The 26244-nt window shown below is 41.2% G+C and overlaps 1 protein-coding gene across 4 annotated transcripts in view; it reads left to right on the top strand.

Moving 5' to 3' along the window:
* The window catches only part of RUSC2 (RUN and SH3 domain containing 2), a 175456-nt gene extending 159963 nt beyond the window's left edge, over positions 1-15493 (top strand). For all 4 annotated transcript variants that reach the window (XM_053701023.1, XM_053701024.1, XM_053701020.1 and 1 more), the window contains one exon: positions 8913-15493. In XM_053701023.1, coding sequence (XP_053556998.1) covers positions 8913-9060 — 148 coding nt within the window. In that variant the 3' untranslated portion in view covers positions 9061-15493. The remainder of the gene's footprint in view (positions 1-8912) is intronic.
* Positions 15494-26244: the final 10751 nt, after the last annotated feature.

Below are 26244 nucleotides of genomic sequence, written 5' to 3' on the forward strand. Positions count from 1 at the left end.
TATTTAAGTTAGGGGGTGTTATGGTTAGACCTAGATTTAGGGGTTAATAATTTTAATATAGTGGCGGAGACGTTGGGGGCGGCAGATTAGGGGTTAATAAATGTAGGTAGGTGGCGGCGATGTTAGGGATGGCAGATTAGGGGTTAATAATATTTAACGTTTGTGAGGCGGGAGTGTGGAGGTTTAGGGGTTAATATATTTATTATAGTGGTGGCGATGTCCGGTTCGGCAGATTAGGGGTTAACATTTTTCTTTTAGTGTTTGCGATGTGGGAGGGCCTCAGTTTAGGGGTTAATAGGTAGTTTATGGGTTTTAGTGTACTTTTTAGTACTTTAGTTAAGAGTTTTATGCTACGGCGTTGTAGTGTAAAACTCTTAACTACTGATTTTAAAATGCGGTACCAGTCTTGACAGGAGAGGCTGTACCGCTCACTTTTTGGCAGACTCGTAATACCGGCGCTATGCAAGTCCCATTGAAAAAAGAGGATACACAATTTACATAAGTGGATTTGCGGTATTGCCAAAAAAGTGAGCGGTACACCTGTACCTGCAAGACTTGTAATACCAGCGGGCGTTAAAAAGCAGCGTTAGGACCGACTAACGCTGCTTTTTAAGCCTAACGCAAAACTCGTAATCTAGCCGTATGATTTTTAAATTATAATTTTAATTGTTGTTTTGTAAAGTATACATCTCCTTCCCATATGAAAATGCAGTATACGCCCCTTAGCGAGACACCTTGTTTCCACCAGGGGAATAGAAGGGCTGGCGAGCATTTCTATAGAATCTCACCAGCCCACAGACCTTTAGATAATCGGCCCCTTATCTCCCATGTTAATGAACACACAGAGACAGATTATGAGTGGAGCAGTAAGTGTTTCATGCTCGTCGGATACCGTGTGTTTTACAAGTTCAAAGTTCTCACTAGCACGCTAACCTGACGCGTTCAAAAAGCCAAACTTACAGTATTGCAACCGCATTAATGTATTCCTCCATAGACTTAGACATAGAGTGCGAAAAGTGGAAAAAACACCCTACTTGCGCGTAATCTCCATCGCATTTAACCAACAGGTAGATTACAAGTTATGCACGCTATAGGGTATTTAACGAATACAAATAAAGTTGCGTTATTTCACCCTCTATAGCGCTGCCATTACAAGTTTTGAAACGGCCGGCTTGTGCATGCGATATGGTTGCATTGAGCTCCATACCGCACAAAATACAAGCGCTGCTTCGACTTGCTCGTGTACGATTTCCCCATAGACATCAATGGGGAGAGTGGGTCAGAAAAAAAACTAACCACTGCGATCGCGGAATGAAAAGCTCCATAACGCCGCCCCATTGATGTCTATGGGGGAATAAAAAGTAACGTTTAAACCGAACACCCTAACGTAAATCCCACGTCTAAACACCCCTAATCCGCCACCCCGACATAGCCTACACCTAGATAATGTTATTAACCCCTAACCTGCCGCTCCCAATATCACCGCCACCTAAATAAATGTATTAACCCCTAATCTGCCACTCCCGATATTGCTGCCACTATACTAAAGTTATTAACCCCTATTCCCCTGCACCCCAGCATCGCCCACACTATAATAAATATATGAATAAATAATTTTTATTGTTTTGGATAATTTTGTATGTTATTTTTTGTAATGGTGTAATAGTGTTTTTTATTTTTTGTAATGTTAGGTTTTAGTGTAAGGCAGCTAAGGTTTTATTTCACAGGTAAGTTTATATTTATTTTAACTAGGTAGTTAATAAATAGTTAATAACTATTTACTAACTAGTCTACCTAATAAAAATAAATACAAATTTACCTGTGAAATAAAAATAAAACCTAAGCTAGATACAATATAACTATTAGTTATATTGTAGCTAGCTTAGGTTTTATTTCACAGGTAAGTATGTATTTAGTTTTAAATAGGTATTATTTAGTTAATAATTGTAAATTTAATTTAGCTCTATTTTAATTATGTTAAAGTTAGGGGGCGTTAGGGTTAAGGTTACGGTTAGGCTTAGGATTAATATAGTTTAATTTAGGTTGTTGCGATGTGTGGGGCTGGCGGTTTAGGGGTTAATAGGTTTATTTAGAGGCAGTGATGTGGGGGACCAGAGGTTTAGGGGTTAATAGCTTTATTTAGTGGTGGCAATGTTGGGGTGCGGGGGAATAGGGGTTAATAACTTTAGTATAGTGGCGACATTGTCAGGGAGCGGCGGAATAGGGGTTAATAAATTTTGGCCAATCGGAATTAAGGTAGAAAAAATCCTTTTGGCTGATGCAATCAGCCAATAGGATTGAACTTCAATCCTATTGGCTGATTGGAATAGGATTGAGGTCGCATTCTATTGGCTGTTCCAATCAGCCAATAGGATTGAAGTTCTTTGGGACAATGGCCCGCAAAAGGCCCTTTTAAGGGCCATTGGCAGTTTAGTTTAGGCTAGGGTTTTTTTTTTTATTTTGGGGGGGCTTTTTTATTTTGATAGGTCTATTAGATTAGATGTAATTAGTTTAAATATTTGATAATTTCTTTTTTATTTTGTGTAAATTAGAGGTGTTTAGACTCAGGGTTCATGTTAGGGTGTTAGGTGTAAACATAAATTTAGTTTCCCCATAGGAATCAATGGGGCTGCGTTACGGAGCTTTACGCTCCTTTATTGCAGGTGTTAGTTTTTTTTTTAGCCGGCTCTCCCCATTGATGTATATGGGGAAATCGCGCACAAGCACGTAAAACCAGCTCAAAGCAGCGCTGAGATTATTTGAGTGCGGTATGGAGCTCAATTTTGCTCAACGCTGCAATATTGCTTGCTAACGCCGGGTTTTTGCAAACCTGTAATAGCAGCGCTATAGGGAGGGGAGCGGTGGAAATAACTTGCAAGTTAGCACCGAGTCGCTCATAACGCAAAATTCGTAATCTAGCCGAAAGTTATAATCAATACAGAATTTATTAGCTGACATGTTTAGTTTTATTTAGCCTGTGTATATTATACATCCGTGAAGGTTGGTTAAATTCCATGTATAGTTTTTGTTTGATTTTCATGCAGCTTTATTAATCCTGATTTTCTCTCCAAATGAAAATGCTTAAAAAATAAAAAAAAGCATTTAGCCCTTAACAGATTGGGCCGCATCTAGCAGTGAAAATGTGCAGCTTCAGGCCTGTTTCATCTGTAGCCAGAGATATCGCTGTGCAGTGTCCATAGCCTTGTTAAATCGATGTGCGATTGTGTCTGTCATATGGGATGAGCTGCCTCTGTAGCTAAGGAATATACTATGGCGCATTGCGTCTGTGAGATTCACGATCTATTTACCGTCTGTCTCAGCATCAATGATTTACTCATCTCTCTAGCTGTAAGGGATACAATTAAAGGGATATAAAAACACAACATTTTTCTTGCAGGATTCAGATAGAGAATACAATTTTTTAAAAGTTTCCTATTTACTTTTATTATCAAATTTTCTTTGTTCTTTTCTTATTCTTTCCTGAAGAGATATCTAGATAGGTAGTGTGCACGTCTGGAGCACTACATGACAGGAAATAGTGCTGACATCTAGTGCTCTTGTATAACATTGTAAAGCATATTGTTCTCCGCATTCAGCGAGGTCTTGCGGACCTGATCCGCACTGTCGGATCAGGTCCGCAAGACCTTTGATACATAGGCCTCTAGTTATCAAGCCGTCAACCGCAAATACGCTGGAAATCCGCAGCGTATTTGTGGCAAGGCTGATTCGCCTTAGTTATCAACCCCTTCTGCCCGGCAAAAGTAGAATCTAGTGACGTAAGCTTCGATCCGCAGGACTCAGTCCGACACAGATCGATGCTTACGTCACTACAGATGTTCCGAACGCAAGTTTGGCACAATCTGACTACTTTTTTTAGTTATTAAACTACTACCAGGTACGCTCGCCACTATTCCGGGCCAGCGTACCTGGATTTCAATCCGCCGCCCTGGAGGCGGCAGATCCCATAGGAATCAATGGGAGTCTGACCATAGCGAAAGCTCATGTTCGCTGCTGCCCGATATCCCATTGATTCCTATGGGAAACGTCTACACCTAACACCCTAACATGTACCCCGAGTCTAAACACCCCTAATCTGCCCCCCCTACACCGCCGCAACAAAATAAATGTATTACCCCCTAAACTGCCGCTCCCGGACCCCGCCGCAACTATAATAAACATGTTAACCCCTAAACTGCCGCTCCCGGACCCCGCAGCAACTATAATAAACATGTTAACCCCTAAACCGCCGCTCCCGGACCCCGCCGCAACTATAAAAAAATTTTTAACCACTAAGCCGCCGCTCCCGGACCCCGCCGCCACCTATATTAAAATTATTAACCCCTATCCTGCCCCCCCTATACCGCCGCCACCTATATTAAAATTATTAACCCCTAAACCTAAGTCTAACACTAACCCCCCTTAACTTAAATATTATTTTAATAAATTTAAATAAAAATTACTATTATTACCTAAATTATTCCTATTTAAAAATAAATACCTATAAAATAAAACCTAATAGAGCTACAATATAATTAATAATTTTATTGTAGCTATTTTCGGATTTATTTTTATTTTACAGGCAACTTTGTATTTATTTTAACTATGTACAATAGCGATTAAATAGTTAATAACTATTTAATAGCTACCTAGTTAAAATAATTACAAAATTACCTGTAAAATAAATCCTAACCTAAGTTACAATTAAACCTAACACTACACTATCATTAAATTAATTAAATAAATTACCTACAATTACCTACGATTAAATTAAATAAACTAAACTATAGTACAAAAAAAAAAAAAACACTAAATTACAGAAAATAAAAAAGAATTACAAGAAGTTTAAACTAATTACGCCTAATCTAAGCCCCATAATAAAATAATAAAGCCCCCCAAAATAAAAAAAATGTCCTACCCTATTCTAAATTACCAAGTAACCAGCTCCTTTACCAGCCCTTAAAAGGGCTTTTTGCGGGGCATTGCCCCAAAGTAATCAGCTCTTTTACCTTTAAAAAAAAATACAACCCCCCAACATTAAAACCCACCACCCACATACCCCTACTCTAACCCACCCAAACCCCCCTTAAATAAACCTAACACTAACCCCCTGAAGATCATCCTACCTTGAGCCGAAGTCTTCATCCGATGGGGCAGAAGAGGACATCCAGACCGGCAGAAGTCTTCATCCTATCCGGGCAGAAGAGGACATCCGGACCGGCAGAAGTCTTCATCCTATCCGGGCAGAAGAGGACATCCGGACCAGCAGACATCTTCATCCAAGCGGCATCTTCTATCTTCATCCATCCGACGAGGAGCGGCTCCATCTTCAAGCCCTCCGGCGCAGAGCATCCTTCCTGGCCGACGGACTAACGACGAATGACGGTTCCTTTAAATGATGTAATCCAAGATGGCATCCCTCGAATTCCGATTGGATCAGCCAATCGGATTGAACTTCAATCTGATTGGCTGATTGCATCAGCCAATCAGATTTTTCCTACCTTAATTCCGATTGGCTGATAGAATCCTATCAGCCAATCGGAATTTGAGGGACGTCATCTTGGATGATGTCATTTAAAGGAACCGTCATTCGTCGTTAGTCCGTCGGCCAGGAAGGATGCTCCGCGCCGGAGGTCTTGAAGATGGAGCCGCTCCTCGTCGGATGGATGAAGATAGAAGATGCCGCTTGTATGAAGATGTCTGCCGGTCAGGATGTCCTCTTCTGCCCGGATAGGATGAAGACTTCTGCTGGTCCGGATGTCCTCTTCGGCCCGGCTGGGTGAAGACGGCTCAAGGTAGGATGATCTTCAGGGAGTTAGTGTTAGGTTTATTTAAGGGGGGTTTGGGTGGGTTAGAGTAGGGGTATGCGGGTGGTGGGTTTTAATGTTGGGGGGGGTTGTATTTTTTTTTACAGGTAAAAGAGCTGATTACTTTGGGTCAATGCCCCGCAGAAAGCCCTTTTAAGCTGGTAAAAGAGCTGGTTACTTGGTAATTTAGAATAGGGTAGGGCATTTTTTTTTATTTTGGGGGGCTTTATTATTTTATTAGGGGGCTTAGATTAGGTATAATTAGTTTAAACTTCTTGTAATTCTTTTTTATTTTCTGTAATTTAGTGTTTGTTTGTTTTTTGTACTATAGTTTAGTTTATTTTATTTAATTGTAGGTAATTGTAGGTAATTTATTTAATTAATTTAATGATAGTGTGGTGTATTTGTAACTTAGGTTAGGATTTATTTTACAGGTAATTTTGTAAGTATTTTAACTAGGTAGCTATTAAATAGTTGATAACTATTTAATAGCTATTGTACCTAGTTAAAATAAATACAAAGTTGCCTGTAATATATATATAAATCCTAAAATAGCTACAATATAATTATTAGTTATATTGTAGCTATCTTAGGGTTTATTTTACAGGTAAATATTTAGTTTTAAATAGGAATAATTTAGTTAATAATAGTAAGTTTTATTAAGATTTATTAAAATAATATTAAAGTTAGGGGGGTGTTAGTGTTAGACTTAGGTTTAGGGGTTAATAAGTTTTATATAGGTGGCGGCGGTATAGGGGGTCAGGATAGGGGTTAATAAGTTTAATATAGGTGTCGGCGGGGTCCAGGAGCGGCGGTTTAGGGGTTAAACATTTAATTTAGTTGCGGCGGGGTCCGGGAGCGGCGGTTTAGGGGTTAATGAGTTTAATGTAGGTGGCGGCGGTGTAGTGGGGGGCAGGATAGGGGTTAATAACTTTAATATAGGTGGCGGTGGGCTCCGGGTGCGGCGGTTTAGGGGTTAAACAATTATTTATTTACGGCAGGGTCCGGGATCCGCAGGATAGGGGTTAATAAGTTGAATATAGGTGGTGGCAGTGTAGTGGGGGGCAGGATAGGGGTTAATAGGTATAATGTAGGTGGCGGCAGGGTCCAGGAGCGGCGGTTTAGGGGTTAATACATTTATTATGGTTGCGGCGGGGTTCAGGAGTGGCGGTTTAGGGGGTAATAACTTTATTTAGGTGCGGGGAGCTCCGGGAGCAGCAGTTTAGGGGGTAAAACAGTATAGTTTAGTGTGGGTGCTTAGTGACAGGCTATCAAAAAAGCTGCGAAGAAGCCGATGAGCAGCGAGATCGATGACTGTCAGTTAACAACAGTCCACTGCTCATCGCTCCATACTTGGTGTGCGGCTTCTTGACAGCTTTTTGCTGTGGTAGGAGAGCTTAGGCGAGCGTATTGGGCCGGTGAATGCAGCTAAGTAGACGGCTTGATACATAGGCCCCATAGCCTTCAAAGTCTGAATCATGAAATAAAAATTTTGGGTTTCATGTCCCTTTAAAGGACATCAAACACCTCTTGCTTTTATGAGAAGCCAAAAAGCAAAATCTGTAACCTCCAAATGCTGCAAATCAAACAGCTGGTCTAGGCAATTTGCTGCTTTTATGCCTTTCTAGGGAGTGTAGGACAAAGCACAGTATTTTACAGAAAAAACTAGAGCTGTTTAAAGGGACTTGAAACCCAAACTTGTTATTTCATGATTCAGATAGAGCATATGATTATTATTTTTATAAAGAATAGAACTGAATAAACACTAAAGAAAGACAAGAATAATGATAGCAAATTGGTAAAGTGCACTTAAAGGGATATGAAAGACAGATTTTTTTCTTTAATTAAGCAACTTTTTAATTTACTCCTTTTATCAATTTTCTTCATTCTCTTTGTATGCCTTGTTGAATGAGCAGCAATACACTACTGGTTGCTGACTGAACAAATGGGTGAGCCAATGACAATCGGTGTAGATATACAGCCACCAATCAGCAGCTAGAACCTAGGTTTTTGCTTCTCCTGAACTTGCCTAGATAAACTTTACAGCAAAGAATAACAAGAGAAGGAAGCAAATTAAATAAAGTAAATTAGAAAGTTGCTTAAAATTGTATTCTCTATCGTGAAAGAAAACTTTTGGGTTTCATGTCCCTTTAAAGTGTTCATATAATCAAAGGATCTCTATATCTTTATATTAGATCCATGTATTTTATGTTGCTTATTGTTATTCTTTACACATCTTCTTTTGTAACTACATCTATTTCATGATTATATATATACTAGGCGATAAGTCTATGTTTAAAAAATGCAAACCCCCAAGCTTAAGTTACAAGAAATAAAAAAAAGTAAAATTACAGAAAAAAATAAACAAAGCTATCCAAAATAAAAAATGTAAACCTAAACTAATACCCCTATAAAAATAAAAAATACCCCCCAAAATAAAAACACCACCTAATCTAATTCTAAACTACCAGTAGCCCTTAAAAGTGCCTTTTGTAGGGCATTTTACCTCTAAAAGCTCTTTTACCTCTAAAAAAATACTAAGTCCCCCTAATAGTACCCCCCTAAAGGGGCATTTGTATGGGCATTGCCCTTAAAAAGGCATTCAGCTCTTTTATTTACTGCCCTTAAAAGGGCATTCAGCTCTTTTTCAATTGCCCAAAAAACCCTAATCTAACCCCCCCAAAAATATATATAAAGCACAAAGTGTAAATGCAACAGAACTCTCATGTCATGCAGTGCTATATTGCACTAGGCTTGCCTCTCCTTCACATACAGAAATGCAGGGAACGCCCCTTGGAGAAGTAAAGCAGAATCTGCATTTTTAGAATTTCACTTGGGATCTCAAAGTGCTGGAGGATAATTTTAGATCATCTCACCCAAGCGGAGAGGTTTATATCATCCGGTCCTTGTAGAGATATACGGTACATGGGGGGTTAGATTTGTGTCCATCAGCTATAGACATATACGAACGCTGTTCTATGAACAAGGAAAGTAGGCTTCTATAAACCAAAGTACAAGTTTTAAACACATGAACTATTTAATTTCTCCCGTGTATTCATTTTTTTATTTTCTGTATTTAACCCATCTTTGTTTAATGTTTCCTTACAGACAAGTTACAGACTACTGTCATCGCAGTGATTCAGGTCAGCACAACTTCAGCTTTAGCCAGTCTGACCAGCAGCGATTTGGTCTTGGAAGTGGAGGTCGGCTAATGCCCCTTAAATTTGTTCCTCATAATAACCATGCAGACTCTTAACATGGACTGACACAGTCAAGAGTACAACTGTTGCAGACTGGGTTCATTGTGATGGCGGCATGAGGAACACGCCAAGTCTTTTTCTGGTTCTTCAGTAGAATGGAGCTGCTGACCCATCAATGGTTCTTTTTTCCTCTGAGAGGCAACAGGAGTCATTACTAACTCAACAGATGTGGGTTAAATAGTGTTAATACAGTATTCTTTCTTCCTGCGCCCATACCAACGTGCACGTGTGCTAGCCGTGATATTGACGTGAACTGTGCATGCAGATCGTAGGAGAAACTGTTAATTTTCCCACTCCTTACCTTCCTCTTCCCTATCCCTTTTTTCCCTATCGCTCTAGCACCTTAAACAATGAGCAGCACTTAATAGGCCTTCCAAAGTCATTTTAGGACAAACTGAGCTAAAATCCACTAAAATCAGCCGCTTAAAGAACTTGCAGTCATGTAATGTAATTCATTACATAATTTACAAGTTGATACAGTGTGAGATGATGCAAGAATACATGAGAACACATGCAACACTGTCATGCTTTCAATACCTAGTGAAGTTACCAAGTAGTATTTTATGTAAAAGCAATGGGGAATCTATAGTGCAGACAATACTTGTTGGTGAGCTGTTTATTTAAAAAAACTAACTGTGACTGAACTTGGTTACATCGTCATTGCAAGTAATTAGGTTCGGAGAATAGAACGCTCAGTACAAAAAATGTTATATATATATATATATATATATATATATATATGTGTGATATATTTCACATAGACACAATTGTTCCTTTTGTGTATTTAAAAAGATCATTATTCAGTTCCAAGGACAAACTGAACGGGTCATAAATAGCTATATGCTCCATAAATAGGTATAAGCATTTGAATGGGTCTGGAGAGGGAGTGCTGGCAATGCCATAGTCCTGTAGGTACACAGGGATGACTAATTTGTTTATGCGCTGGGTGCTTTAAACTGCTGTACATATTATCTAAGAGCTTTGCATGGGTATAGTAAAGAGAGCGCTGTACTGCTGGTATCCTTGACGTATCCATATTGTATACAAATGAAAGGATAATCAGTTTACTGGGAAAAGTAAGGGCAGCTTTTCCCATTGTAGATATGGAAGTGGATGTAGTGAATGCTGCCCCACCTGCTGTCTGCATCATATTGGCCCCTATGTACAAAAATACAATGAAAGCTGCAATTTGTGAACAAAGAATGTGCATAAAACTGAAAAAGTCTATAATGAAAGCTCATTACCCTTTTGCATTTAACCATTATCACCCTAGAATTATATGCACAGCTTTTCTGCCCATAAAATATTGCTGAGTACCTTAAATGTAAAATTACATGTAAGTACTTGCAATTTGTATAATAGCTATCAAGGTTTAAATCTATAATGTCAAGTAGAGTTTAATCCCAAGGTTCTAAACTTACTGCCACATTTATTTTAAGAAACATCTGGCATACTGGAAAAATAATTTATCAAAAAGATTAGAAAAATATGGTGCTGATGTTTTGGTGGTTAGTCCCATTACTGAGTTAATGGCATGAGGCAACTGCATCTTACATATGCCTCTGGGGAAGGGACTTGGGCTGTAGGACATCTATGTAGTGCTGTGAGAGGTGGATGTCAGTAGCAAGGTCAGAGTCAGGTGCATGTCAGACTTTGTGTCACAGATCATGCATGGCTTTGGTTATTGCGGATAAATGAACTGATTACAGTATGATCATGTCAATAGGAGCGTAAGTGTGACTTTATGTGGGATTTCGGCTGCCTTATTATTGGTGTTATAAGGGTGGTTGGCAGTGTGAGTGTGCTTTGGACTTTGATGCTTGTGAGGCTCCTTGTACTGAACGTCTATAGAAAAAGTGGAAGACTGTAGCTTGGATACAAATCTGATTCTGATATACAGGAGTAAAATTACAGGGGAATGCTCATTCCTGTTATTAGTGTGGGAGAAGGTTGAGTATAAATGTACAAAGAAGTTGTTGGTTATCAGCAGTTATCAGCTTTGTGAGTGGTAGTTGGAGCACAAACATGCAAGTGGCTTAGTGTGCAGTATCTGTGCCGTGAAGGCTTGCTCATTAATGTGTCTCTTGTGTACAGAACAGGAGGACTTCATCCTGTTATGTGAGTGGAGGCAGTAGTGGTTTGCTATTGAGGCATTGATATTTGATTAACTAGAACTCAAATAGTTGCACCTATTGTTATGATAAAAGGAAGGCGCTGCATGGCTTCAAATGATTTGGTCAGCTTGTGCTTAGTGAGGGAGGTAAGCTGTGGGGCTTGTTTATGGCTCACGTTGGGGAAGGTTGGCTTTAGAACTTGTGCATGGCTCCAAGTGAGGGAGTTTGGATGGAGTACTTGTGTATGGCTCCATGTAAGGGAGGTCAGCAGCGGAGCTTGTGTATGACTCTGAATGAGGGAGATGGGCTGTAAGGCTTCTGCTTGATTCTAAGCAAGGGAAGTTGGTTTTACATCTTGTGTATGTCTTCAAGTGAGTACATTTGGCTGCAGTACTAGTGCATGGCACTATGTGAGAGAGATCGGCTGTGGGGCTTATGTATGGTTATGTGGGGTTTTTGCATTGCTGTAAATAAGGGCTTGTGCATGGCTTCCTTTGATGGAGTTTGACTCTGGGTCTTGTGTATGATTCCAAGTGAGGAATTTGGCTGTGTGGTTTGTGTACGGCCCCAAGTGAGGGTTGTTGACTGTCTGGCTTGTGTTTGGCTCCAGATGAAGTAGGTTAGGTGTAATGCTTGCGTAAGGCTTTAAGAGAGGGAGGTCAGCTATGGAGCTTGAGTATACCTCCAAGTAAGATAAGTTGGTTGTGGGGTATGTGCATAGCTCCATGTAAGGGAAGATGGCTGTAAGGCTTATGTATGGGTTCAGTTGAGGGAGGATGGCTGTTGGGTTTGTGCATGGCTCCAAGTGAAGGAGGCTGACTGTGGATTGTGCCTACAGTTCCAAGTGATGGAAGTTGGCTGTTTGTGCATGGCTTCAATTGAGGGGAGTTAGCCTTAAGGATGGCTGTTGGTCTTGTGTTTGGCTCAGAGTCAGGGAGGTTGGCTGTGGGGCTTGCATAAAGCTCCATGTGAGGAAGATTTGCTGTTAGGCTTGTGCATGGCCAGCCATGAGGCTTGTGCACGGCTCAAAGTCATGGAGGTTAGCTGGGGGGCTTGTGTACTGCTCCAAGTGAGGGAGTTTGGCTGTGGGGCTTGTGCATGGCTCTACATAAGGGAAGTTGGCAGATGAGCTAGTGAATGGCTTTACGTGAGAGAGGTTGGCTGTGGGACTTGTATACTGCTCCAAGTGAAGAAGTTTGGCTGTGGGGCTTGTGCATGGCTCCAAGTAAGGGATGTTGGCCATGGAGATTATGTATAGCAGCAATTAAGGGAAATTGTCAGAGGGGCTTGTGAATGGCATCAAGTGAGGGCAGTTGGCTGTGGGGCTTGTGTACTGTTCCAAGTGAGGGAGTTTGGCTGTGGGGCTTGTGCATGGCTCTACGTAAGGATAGTTGGCAGTGGAGCTTGTGAATGGCTATACATGAGATAGGTTGGCTGTCAGGTTTGTGTACAGCTCCATGGAGAGAGGTTGGCTGTAAAGGCTTGTGTACAGCTTCAAATGAGGGAGGTTGGCTGTGAGGCTTACATAATGCTCTAAGGGGTGGGGGTAGCTGTTAGACTTGTGCTTGGCTTCAAGTGAGGAGGGTAGGCTGTTGGGCTCCAGTTGAGGGATGTCAAGTAAGGGGGGAGTTGGCTGTTGTGTACGGCTCCATGCAAGGAATGTTAGCTGTTGGGGCTTGTGTATGGATCCTAGCAAGAGAGGTTTCTTGTGGAGCTTGTGCATGGCACCAAGTAAGATAGGGTGACTGTCAGGGTTGTGTAAGAATCCAATTGAGGCAGGTGGGCTACAAGGCTTGTGTACAGCTCCAAGTGAGGGAGGTAGACTGTTGGGCTTGTGCATAGATCCTAGTTAGGGAGATTGGCAATGGGGCTTGTGTACAACTCCAGTTGAGGGAGGTCAGGCAAGGGAGGTTGGCATTGAGTTTGTATATTGCCCCTCGTAGAGAGGTTGGCTCTCATGATTTTGTGTGACTCAAAGTGAGTGAGGTTGTCTGTTGAGCTTGTGCATGGCACCAAGTGGGGGAGTCTGGCAGTGAGGTTTGTGTATGGCCTCAACTGAGTGAGGATAACTGTTCCACTTATGCATGGCTCCAGGTGGCAGAGGTGAGTGTTGTGCTTGGCTACATGCAATAGCAAACTTGAGACATTCTTTAATATATGAGAGGCAAGCTTGAAGCTTTGATTCATGCAAGAGAAAGTCTTAGATATATAAAAAGGCATACTTATAGCTAGGGTGTGTACACAATACATGCTTAGATATATAAGATGCAAGCTTGTAGCGATGATGTGTGCAAGAGACAGGCTTAGATAAATGAGAGGCAAGCTTGTAGCTATGATGTGTGCAAGAGACGGACATAGATGTATGAGAGGCAAGCTTGTAGCTATGATGTGTGCAAGAGACAGGCTTAGATACATGACAGGCAAGCTTGTAGCTATGATGTGTGCAAGAGACAGGCTTAGATACATGAGAGGCAAGCTTGTAGCTATGATGTGTGCAAGAGACAGGCTTAGATACATGAGAGGCAAACTTATAGCTAGGGTGTGTACACAATACATGCTTAGATATATAAGATGCAAGCTTGTAGCGATGATGTGTGCAAGAGACAGGTTCAGATAAATGAGAGGCAAGCTTGTAGCTATGATGTGTGCAAGAGACGGACGTAGATGTATGAGAGCCAAGTCTGTAGCTCTGATGTGTGTGTGGCAAGCTTATGCCTTTTAAAAGTGTGAATGCAAATGTATGGCTCTGATCTGAGAGAGGCAACTGTGGGGTCTTGATATGTGTTAAAGGCATCCTGAGTGTGACTGAGGAGTGCAAGAGGCTTTTAAGACTGTAGGAGGTGGATGCCTGTAAATCATAGATATAAACTGCCAGGCAATGTGCAAAGCTTTGATGTTTGAAAGAGATAGGAGCAGGGAATGGCATGATGAGAGTGGGACTAGAGAAGATGCAGTAATAGCAACAATATATGCTATTAGATAGATTTCAGGTTATTTCTGTCTGTATGAAATGACCCATTTAAATAGAAATGGAAAAATGACTGTTGGTACAAGTATCACATAGACAATTAGTGAAAGCAATTACTAACCTGAGTGACAGGAAGCTTCCAACTAAACCTTGACACAGTATTGAAGTAATGATATGGGCAGAAAAGGTACATTTATTTCATGCTCTAAGCAAAGCTCTTTGGAGAATGTCACAATAGAACTGAAGTACTTTCATAAATTTGGATTCCTTATACTATATCTTAGACTTTGTCATTTGCATCTCACCTTACCAGTCACTCAGTTTTCCAACAATCAGTTTAACACCTACAGACCTCAGTGTCTTCTATTTAGTACCCTGTACATAAACCTTTCCCCCACAGTAACATTCACCCACACAAAGTAGCAACAAATATCACAATAATGTATCAAGTGGAAAGCTTACTAGTCCTTATTTATTAATTGTCTATTCCAGGTTTTCTTGGCCAGGACTAGTGAAATTTTTGAGTTCTGCACTCATCACTTTCTCATCTTACCAATTGTATTCATTGTTCACACCCAGATATCTTCACTTAAAAACGTAATAACCCATAACAACCATTTAAATCTGGAGATTTTTTGGAATCCCCTGATGCTTGCAATAACTTACACTCAGTCCAACCTCAATTTTACTTAGTCTCTGACTGCCCTCACACATTTCTACCTAGAGTCCAAATTTCTTAGGTAAGAACTTCCTTTCAACCTCACCAACTGCTTTTAGTGGATCTTGAATCTACCCATCTCCCTTGAGTGAACCACTCGCATCAACAAATTATTCCACTTTACATTTTACAAAATGTTTCATTAACACTATAATTTTACATTTGAGAATGTATGTATTGCTTTCATGTAACCATAAAAATGCTTTGGTCAAAAGGGGATATATATATATATATATATATATATATATATATATATATATATATATATATATATATATATACATACATACAAGATAACAGTAATTACTACAAACTATAGCACTAAAACCAATATTATTTTTAGCTGCTACGACGACACAAATTTCCTATCCTATTATATTTCCTACTTCCTCTTGACCATTCCAGAAAAGGCAACTGGCCCTAACTTTGCTATCTGGGATTCCCCAACCTCAGGCAGTGAGAGTTAATCTGCAAATCTCCTGGCGTATGTACATCTGCTCTTGCCGAAAATAACCCTTGACTATTACGTCTGCGCCTGTTCTATTTGTGTATTCTGCCATATATAAATATATATATTTATTGGTTTGTTTATTTATTACGCATATTAATAAAAAAGGTGCTGATTAGAACAGTTGGCTCTGTGCAGTTTTTTTGTTTATATTATTTGTATTAGACATTTTCAAAACTTTATCAAGATAATACATATTAAAGAAAGTAAGAAAAATGGTCATGTCTCATGGATAATACAATACATGTAGGAGAGATGGTTTGGTTGGAATCTAATTTCATATATGAGAGGTATATCTCAAAGTTAAGGCTGGAGTTTCTCTACATAAGATTAGGGAAACATAAAACAGGTTTGAAATGTATGTATGTATATTGTCACCAGTATTCTATGCAGTGGTAGCAATCGGGGGGATGTCCTGTGGTGGTTGAGATACAGAAAGAGGGGTTAGTAAGAAACCAAAGGATAACCAGGAAAATTCAGTATCAGCAAACAAAACTAACTTGCCTTTGATATAATAACGATAAGTTTCATGAAACAAATATAATCTACTATTTTATACGCACATCAATTGTATATATTGTAGATGACCTTCAAAATTTGGGACAAGTTTTTTAGGGTTTATAAGTATATAGTATAATCATCCAAGGATTATACCTCCATTATTGACCTGATTTCAGATTATGAATATTTCTGATTCTTTTTATGCCAACAGTTTTTTCAATTATATGATGGATGCATTTCCAAAAAATGTCTTTTTTGGGACAGGGCCAGAACATGCAGGTAGTTCCCAAACCCTCATAACACATCTAACATTTGAAGCAATCTGATTGGTATCAGATGTATCCAAGTGAAAATAGTTGACCCCCTGATATTAGTGACCCAGTTGGTGACCCATCACTTGAAAGAGGGACCTCTGCTCTTTCAAAAGAGGGGGCTCTTGTCCCATTTTAGTGCTTATTTTGGGGTGCTAACATACCTGTTAGAGCCCTGAGCCCCGTACAAAGTCACCCTCTAGGTAGGTGATTGCAATGCGAATGGAAATCACCAGCTACCTAGAGGGGCATGAGACCCCTTATTTGATGAAACATGTTTTGTGTGTCATGTATACTGTCTTCAAGGGATATGGACATTTTTACAGTCAGTATATTTTTATGATAGTCATCTCAAACAAACAGCTACTCATTTTCTTAAATGTGATTTTATTCCCTCTGTATATTTTATGGGAGAGATGAGCTTCCCCTTTTATTGAAAGCTCCATGATGTCTAGGTGAGATGGTGACAACTACTGCCATTATGACCCCCTGCAAACTATATTTCTAAGTAAAGCAGAGGGGGACAGATGGCTCCCTGTGACTCCATAAAAAGTCTTTGTGGTTTCTAGCTGTGCAGGAAAGCCCTGCTTTACATGGTGATCACCGCCAAAAACTCACCAGCTCTCAGAGAAATCATAATATTTGTTGTTTTTTTTTTGAGTATTGCATTGCAATATAGGTGTCTCTTCACACACAGAACCTGCACAGCCAAATATCTCTTGAGGTAAAATTTTCTTTTCTAAAATTATTTACGAGACTTTACAGTCTTGACAAAACATCTTCAATAATCTCGCCAGAGTGAATCACTTTAGATCATTAAGCCCTAAGTGTTTCTAACACCTCATCATTGTTATAACTCTTCAGTGTTGATAGCACAACCATCATCCAATGTCCACTGTCTCCATCCACCATAATCGCTCTATTGTGTGTAATGTCCATTGTTTGGCCGACAGAATATTTTCTAGATGTTTAATAATAATAGGAATATTATACATGATTGTGCATATGTGGCCATTACAGGTGAAAATCGAGAAAATAGAATATCGTGCAAAAGTTAATTTATTTCACTAATGTAACTTAAAAGGTGAAACTAATATATGAGATAGACTCATTACATGCAAAGCAAGATAGTTCAACCCGTGATTTGTCATAATTGTGATGATTATGGCTTACAGCTCATGAAAACCCCAAATCCACAATCTCAGAAAATTAGAATATTGTGAAAAGGTGCAATATTCTAGGCTCATAGTGTCCCACTTTAATCAGCTAATTAAGCCATAACACCTGCAAAGGGTTCCTGAGCCTTTAAATGGTCTCTCAGTCTGGTTCAGTAGAAATAACAATCATGGGAAAGACTGCTGACCTGACAGTTGTGCAGAAAACCATCATTGACCATCTCCATAAGGAGGGAAAGCCTCAAAAGGTAATTGCAAAAGAAGTTGGATGTTCCCAAAGTGCTGTATCAAAGCACATTAATAGAAAGTTATGTGGAAGGGAAAAGTGTGGAAGAAAAAGATGCACAAGCAGCAGGGATGACTGCAGCCTGGAGAGGATTGTCAGGAAAAGGCCATTCAAAAGTGTTGGGGACTTTCACAAGAGCCACCACACACAGACGGATCCTGGACATGGGCTTCAAATGTCGTATTCCTGTTGTCAAGCCACTCCTGAACAACAAACAACGTCAGAAGTGTCTTACCTGAGCTAAAGAAAAACAAACCTAGTCTGTTGCTCATTGGTCCAAAGTCCTCTTTTCTGATGAGAGCAAATTTTGCATCTCATTTGGAAACCAAGGACCCAGAGTATGGAGGAAGAAAGGAGAGGCACACAACGCAAGATGCTTGAAGTCCAGTGTGAAGTTTCCACAGTCTGTGTTGATTTGGGGAGCCATGTCATCTACTGGTGTTGGTCCACTGTGCTTCATTAAGTCCAGGGTCAACGCAGCCATCTACCAGGAGATTTTGGAGCACTTCATGCTTCCTTCCGCAGACGAGCTCTATGGGGATGCTGACTTCATTTTCCAGCAGCACCTGCCCACACTGCCAAAAGCACCAAAACCTGGTTCAATGACCGTGGGATTACTGTGCTTGATTGGCCAGCAAACTCGCCTGACCTGAACCCCATAGAGAATCTATGGGGCATTGCCAAGAGAAAGATGAGAGACATGAGAACGAACAATGCAGAAGAGCTGGAGGCCGCTATTGAAGCATCCTGGTCTTCCATAACACCTCAGCAGTGCCACAGGCTGATAATTTCCATGCCACGCTGCACTGAGGCAGTAATTGCTGCAAAAGGGGCCCAAACCAAGTACTGAGTACATACAGTATGTATGCATATACTTTTCAGAGGTCCTATATTGTTCTACAGGTATGTACAATCCTTTGCATAAATAAAAAGAGAGAAGCGCTCAACCTGGGAACGAACAATAGCATAATAGCTTGTTCTATGGCTAGTTATCACCCAAGAAGCAGCGTACGTTCGGCCTATTGTGGGCCTCGTCAGTGAGGTGCAGCCATATCCCTCTAGGCACACTGAGCAACGGGTCCACGTCTGGATTCCTGCATCACACTTAAGGAGATTTCTCCAAGTGTCATAATTTGCATAAATAAAAAGAGAGAAGCGCTCAACCTGGGAACAAACAATAGCATAATAGCTTGTTCTGTGGCTAGTTACCACCCAAGAAGCAGCCTCTTTTTGCTCAAGATGTGCCTTTCACAGAGAAGAACTTTCCTGAAGCATATCAGTCTGATCCTGACTACACAGTACAGTCCAGCCCCGAAATACCAGGCAATACCTCTATGAACGAGAGAAACAGCAAAACCCCAGACGTACGTTTCGGCCTATTGTGGGCCTCGTCAGTTAGGTGCAGCCATATCCCTCTAGGCACACTGAGCAACGGGTCCACGTCTGGATTCCCGCATCACACTTAGGGAGACTTCCCTAAGTGTCATAATTTGCATAAATAAAAAGAGAAAAGCACTCAACCTGGGAACGAACAATAGCATAATAGCTTGTTCTATGGCTAGTTACCACCCAAGAAGCAGCCTCTTTTTGCTCAACATGTGCCTTTCACAGAGAAAAACTTTCCATATACTTCACACAACAAAACTGTTAAGGGTCATCTAATCTATAATAATTTAAATGTACTCACGTTGACACACGCTTGCTGCCAACTCTACTGATTTATTACAACTTCAAAAAAAGCATTTTATGATGAGTGAAAGGGCAACCACTGTAGCCGATAGAAGAAGCACCAGTTTCACTGGCAGTAGTTCTGCCTCTAGGTTAATATCTGAGGGCTGTGTAGGTTTAAATTAGGTTTTTTTTTTCTCATTGAAAGAATAACAAATGAACAAATGTATTATTAGCAAATCTCGTTAATACATTAATTCATTATTCTTTTACTTTGTGCAGGCTGCCGTTCAGTTGGGCCATATTTAGACAAATACAGATTAGTCTGAATCTGAATGCACATGTCTACCAGAAACCATAGAATTGGGGGTAAACACTCATGTGGATGGAGCCTCTACCAGGAACAGTTTAATTTTTACCCTGCCTCCCCAAATGGAACCACCTCTGTATTAAAGGATTATGGGAAGAGCAGAGAAACAATGCTGACATGTTGCCATTGTTCCTTCTCTCTATTTGATGAGATCGTTTTTTGCACCATATGCTGACATTAGTGTCTTAATTGAATTTGTTTATTTGCACCTTTCTTGATGCAGACGTTGTTCAATAAAGAACAAATTTTATGTTTATAGAATAGAAATGATCCCCTAGTAGGGGCAGAGTTTGGCAGTGCTGGTGAATGGCCCTTGGAGTCTAATGCTCTGTGCTAGTTTGAGACTTCTTTACATTGCTTAGGGGATGGAAGTTACTGTTTTTGACCCAAATTGATACCTTAAGGTCCTCATTACTTCAGGATCAGAACCGCTTCAGTCCGGACCCTGATACAGCAAGTTGCAGCCATTTATTTGCAAAGCTGTGTTTCCTGACGCCATCTTGTCTGGAAGCAGGCCAGAACCTCATTGTTAGAAAAACACCAATTGCCTAGGCAATTGAAAGAATGTACTTACATAGCACTCAACAGCACTTGGTAACTGGACCACATACTACTGTCATAGGAAAGAGCCCAAACGAATGGGGAATTAAAACTTAACATTTATTATTATCATTAAAAAGGGGGGATAATATATTAAAAACACAGTGGTGATAATGAGAATGACTGTGGTCCCCCGGCAAAGATTGCCACAAGGATGAAAATAGGTGCGATGTAATGGGGAAGTATCACAAAAGTGTATACCCAAGAGGAGTAAGTATATAACTGGATACCAGAACTGGGGGTGGCTAATTCAAGTGGTGAGAGTCTCTGCCAATCCCCCAACTGGTACCTGGGTTGGTATAGTAGCCAACTGCTTAATATTTTGTGAGTAATTCCCTAGTATATTTATAGTTAAATGCTGGTGTATTAGACTCACAAATGGACTCCTCAAGATAAAGTAGTTGTTATGAAATGACAACTCCCTTGTGCATGACTGTATGAAAATAGTTATCAGTATTTCTTATCGTTACTTCCCTGAATGTGCTGAGTCAATTACTAATCCTATATACTGCACCTTCACCAGAGTGGAAATAAATCCCCTAGGGGGGTCAGATAGTGCTCCCGTTTATATGTTAATGTACCACCCTGTTGGTGTTGTCGAAATTACAGGATCAGTTGTTTACGATTGAAAAATAGATGATAGTACTTATGGGTGTACTAATATTCTTTTATCGAGTTGACTTGTATACTCTTAATAATATTCTTTTATCAAGTTGACCTGTATACTAGTTAAAGGGATCATAAAGTGACTCAGGGTGAATATGTCAGTTAAGGGTATACCCCTTTATGATCAAAGTTGTGAGTGTTGTGAAGTGTCATATTGCCTGAGTGGACCCTCTTGGAGTCGCGGTCTGTTATTCTAAAAGACCTTTGACAAAGCCGAAAGGCGAAACATGTCAGGGCTGATTGAGACTCGGTGTCTCGCTTTTTAAACTTACAGCAGTGTAGTGAATATGAGTGACTGACATATAGAAAATAGAATTTAAACTAAGTGTGTGTGCTTGTGTGCTTGACGGATAAATTCCTATTCTGATACCATTATTAATCTTAAGATACATGGCAGCACCTTGCTAGTAAAATCATCAATCACTTACAAAACGGGGGTCTAGTTTGATATTAGATACTAGTTGTGGTCCCGCTAAGCTGCACATCAGCCCCAAGTCAATCTGACAAGCCAGGGGTAACGTGTTGGTAAAACCACACTGTTACGTTCTACACAATACCTTGGTTATATTTCCATTTTATTTCCTTTACTCTAATAAGCAGCTTAAACCGGTAGCCACAAAACATTATACTGTTCAGGAAGTATTGCAGCGGTTGCCACTAATTTTAAGCTTTACGCTACCGACTGATGTATACAGCACATCGACGGGAGTACATTTAACCCATCAGTGTGGAAACTGCTTTAGGGCAGAGCTACTTCAAAATCCCAGAACGCTATGTGAAGCGGGTTCACTCTCTAAACCAAACATTGAGATATTATATACACCTACTGCCCAGTCAGTGACTCTAGTATACTCACAGCCTTGATTTTAAAGGGACTCACCCGTACTATAGATATTCATTCAGATCTCCATCTGGTCCCTTTAAACAGGCTGTTGTTATTACTAAAGTCCATCCAATAATAGCACGTTTGTGCGTCCTGGAAGTATCAGTTATTTAAGCAATCTATACCAGCCAATCTAGAACCTTTAATAGTACCAACTGGGGGCACACTAATGCCACATATATGGGAGCAGTATTAGACCTGCTTTGGGATCAATTTAAACCCCACAGTGGGTGCATCATACACGAGTAGAACCTTACACAGTATATCTTGGCAAGTAACAATAAGAGACATTGACAATAATTTACACAAACAAGTGGTAGTACGTTTGTTTCATTATACTGTCTGGTTGAATACTATACCTCTGTTACATATATTGGGCTCTAATAAGCAGCTTAACCTATATCTGTAAAATATTACAATATACTTACTAGGAAGTATCTCAGTACCCGCCACATATTTGAGAATTACAATATGTAACAGAAATTCTGGGGGTCTCTAGTATTAACGAAGTCCACTACTCCAGTGTCTTATGCATAATAATTTTCTTAGTAATTGTGACAGACAAGGTCCAACCTAACACCACTCATTGATGAATACAACATGCTACGGGAGTATTTTTAACCCACTACAGTGTTATTAACGTTGGAGCGGAGCTATTTTAGAATAACAGACCGCGACTCCAAGAGGGTCCACTCAGGCAATAAGACACTTCACAACACTCACAACTTTGATTATAAAGGGGTATACCCTTAACTGACATAGTCACCCTGAGTCACTTTCTGATCCCTTTAACTAGGGTACTGCCAGTATACAAGTCAAGTCGATAAAAGAATATTAGTACACCCATAAGTACTATCATCTATTTTTCAATCGTAAACAACTGATCCTGTAATAAGGTCAGGAGGCTGCATTCCTTTGACGATTACACAGATAACCCCTTCACCCCTATTCCCCACTTCAACTTATCTAAACCTTATCTAAAATAAACACACAGACACAGGACTTATGGCGAAATGTGGAAAGGTCACGATTTATTATTTATTGAATTTTGCCACCTTTAAGCTTTGTATTGCAAAATTCAGCCATAAATAAACTTTAAACACCAAACAATGCCACTGCATTAAAACCAGAATTTTGGGAACCACGCCTAGGGGGGGTGGACCACCACCCCCCCCTGGCAGGGCAGTTGGAGAAGGGAGAACCCACGGCATAGCCCTCCCCCTAGATAGACCACCGGATCACCCCTCAGGGCTGAGTATGCCGCGGGATCCTCCCACCCCCCATTCTGCCCCGCCCACGTGCCGGACCCAAACTTCACCGCTTGTTGTGATTGTATCACCTAATTACAAAAACAGCTGCCGATTTTTATCCTCCAACCAGCGTAGACCACCAGGTCACCTGCTGCCCTTCGGTTGCGCTGTATTCTTCCCCTTATTGAGGAGCACGGGCGGCCTTACTGCGACTCAACCAATTAGTCAATGTCCTGCCCTTAGCCGTGCCGCTACTGTTCTCTTCACGTGACCTCTCCGATTATTGCATCGTGTTCTGCTGCTTCTAGGGTGGGAGGGTGGGAAACAAAGAAAAAAGGTTAGTGACTACTCCTTGCAGTCCCCTTCCTTATATCCCCTCTTTCTCTGCCCCTTCCCTATCCATTCTCTTGACCAATGCCTGTTCTTTTGGCTCCAGCAGTCTTTTCCTCTTATCTTTGCTACAGCCCCCACACCTGGCACACCTAAATCTTCTATTGTTCTCCCCCAGCAGCCCCTCCCTTATGACGTTCCCCTCACATACGTTCCATACACTAGTTTAAGGTCAGGAGGCTGCATTCCTTTGCCCATTACACAGATAACCCCTTCACCCCTATTCCCCACTTCAACTTATCTAAACCTTATCTAAAATAAATACACAGACACAGGACTTATGGCGAAATGTGGAAAGGTCACGATTTATTATTTATTTAATTTGGCCACCTTTAAGCTTTGTATTGCAAAATTCAGCCATAAATAAACTTTAAACACCAAACAATGCCACTGCATTAAAACCAGAATTTTGGGAACCACGCCTAGGGGGGGGGGTGGACCACCACCACCCCCCCCCCCTGGCAGGGCAGTTGGAGAAGGGAGAACCCACGGCATAGCCCTCTCCCTAGATAGACCACCGGATCACCCCTCAGGGCTGAGTATGCCGCGGGATCCTCCCACCCCCCATTCTGCCGCGCCCACGTGCCGGACCCAAACTTCACCGCCACCAAAAGAGCCCCTCTCTTTCGGCCAACACCTTTCCTCCTCTGTGACCTTTCCTTACCTTTACCAACTCCTGGCACATCCCTTTGATGTCCGCCAGCATCTGGTCATTCCCTTCATCCGTCAAGTGCACACCATCTCGCCTGAATAGCTCCTCTTTTTTTTTTGCCGCTATCAGTGGGTGCTCCATCACTCTGCCCCCTATCTCCCTCATTACCTTCGCTGCTACCTGATTCTCCTTTCTCCTTGATCTATATCCCGCCTTACTCGTATACGAGTTCCTCCAGTACAATCTTGACACTATGTTGGACCATATCACCAGCACTGATGGCCATGCTACCTTTAACCATCTCATTCCTTCTGCCACTTTCTCTTCCAGTTCTCTGAGCGGGTATGCTCCTATATTGTTTTCCCCAAGGTGTATAATCAGGGCATCAGGACATCCCCATCTTAACCTTGCCTGCTGTACTGTTGGCACTAACTCATCCCACCTAATCCCTCTTTTGCCTACCCATATGATGCTAGCTTCCTTATGCAAAAAACCTATGTGTACCCCTTGCCCTGACGCTGCTGCCCTAGCCTGCGCCCAATAAACGTAGGAATGCCCCACTATCCAGACTCTTAATGTTTTGCCTGTAATAAAACAAATTTCACACGTTAGTAACTATTCATCTGTGCTTTTCCAAACCTCGCCGCACACCCAACCAACACAGCAATAATAATACCATCTTATCTATGTCCCTCCTGCATTACTTTCTCGCATCCTAATGTATGACTTATAGGCTGCCGATTTCCATCTCCCCAGTTTTTTTATCTGTTCCTCTGAACAGCCTCTGCTTGCTGCGGCGGTTGCCGCACCTATTCTAAAGGAGTGTGGCGCAAAGTATGCACTCCCCCACCCTAGCTTCCTCACCACCCTCTGCAGTACGCTCTTGAATTGAAAGATTGTTACCTCCGACCCATCCGCATGCCGCAGGAATGTTCGCCCTTTGCCCCTTTGAGTTGCTAGATAACTTTTCACACAGGCCACCGGGCACAGTGTCCCTCCTGTCCCTACCATATTCAACCATGCCCCTTTTCCTTCTTTATCTGTCTTGGATAGTCTTACAAATACCAGCACTGCTTCCTCCCCGCATCTCACGTCCCCTGTTTCTACTCCCCCTTTTCCTACCTTCCTGTTTTTGGCAGCAGCTCCCCTATCCTCATTGCTCTGTGGAAAGCCACTATGAATGCTGTCCTGAAAATTATCGCCTCGTCTGTGCTTGCGCAAACCCTTGACAATACCCCTACCATTCTTTCCAATCTATCTTCTGTTATTGGTTCCCTCTTATCTGTTACCTTCTCCTCATCTCTCCCCCATGCCCCCACCATCTTTTTCACTATGAACTTCTTAGTCCAATCTATTCCACCATATAGCTGCGTGCAATATGCTATCCCCGCTAGCACTGATCCTAACCGCTCTTTTTTAACCCCTTCTCTCCTTAGCTCCATCAACCTTTCTAGGAATCTTCCTTCCTCCCCTTCTCGTGCCCCCTTCCTATGCTTGCACCATAGTCCCCAATATTTTCTGTAAACCGCCCATTTACTTGGTGCCAGGGCCTTCGACGAGTTCCTTGATTTTGTCTATCCATTGCCAATCTGCCAAAGAAGTACAGGGCAACATTCACCTTCTTGTCTGGCATTGGGGGCTAAACCCTAAACTTCTCCCATTTAAAATGGGATAGCGTGTCCACCACTACATTTCTGAAACCTGGAATATGTTTGGCCCTGATACAGATCTTATGTTTTAAACATTTTAGCACCAAATACCTTAGGTACCTAATTACTGGTAGCGATGATGCCGATAGAAGGTTGATGACCTCTACCACTCCCCTGTTGTCCGACCAACAGATTAAATTTCTATTTGCTAACTCCTTGCCCCATAACTCTATTGCTACCACTAAGGGGAATAGCTCCAGCAGTTCCAAGTTCTTAACCCAATCCATTTCCTTCCATCTTTCTGGTCACCCTCCTGCGCACCACTTTCCCCCTTTCCATAAAAAACTCAAGTTCCTCCGATAGAATTTCCTTCTCCCAAATCCTCACCCCATTAAACTGGATCAAGAATGAATCCCACACTTTGAGATCTTCCTTCAATTATTTGGTTATTCTGATTTTATGTTCTGGCTT

Source organism: Bombina bombina, chromosome 2 (genome assembly GCF_027579735.1).
Source record: "Bombina bombina isolate aBomBom1 chromosome 2, aBomBom1.pri, whole genome shotgun sequence".
NCBI lineage: Eukaryota > Metazoa > Chordata > Amphibia > Anura > Bombinatoridae > Bombina > Bombina bombina.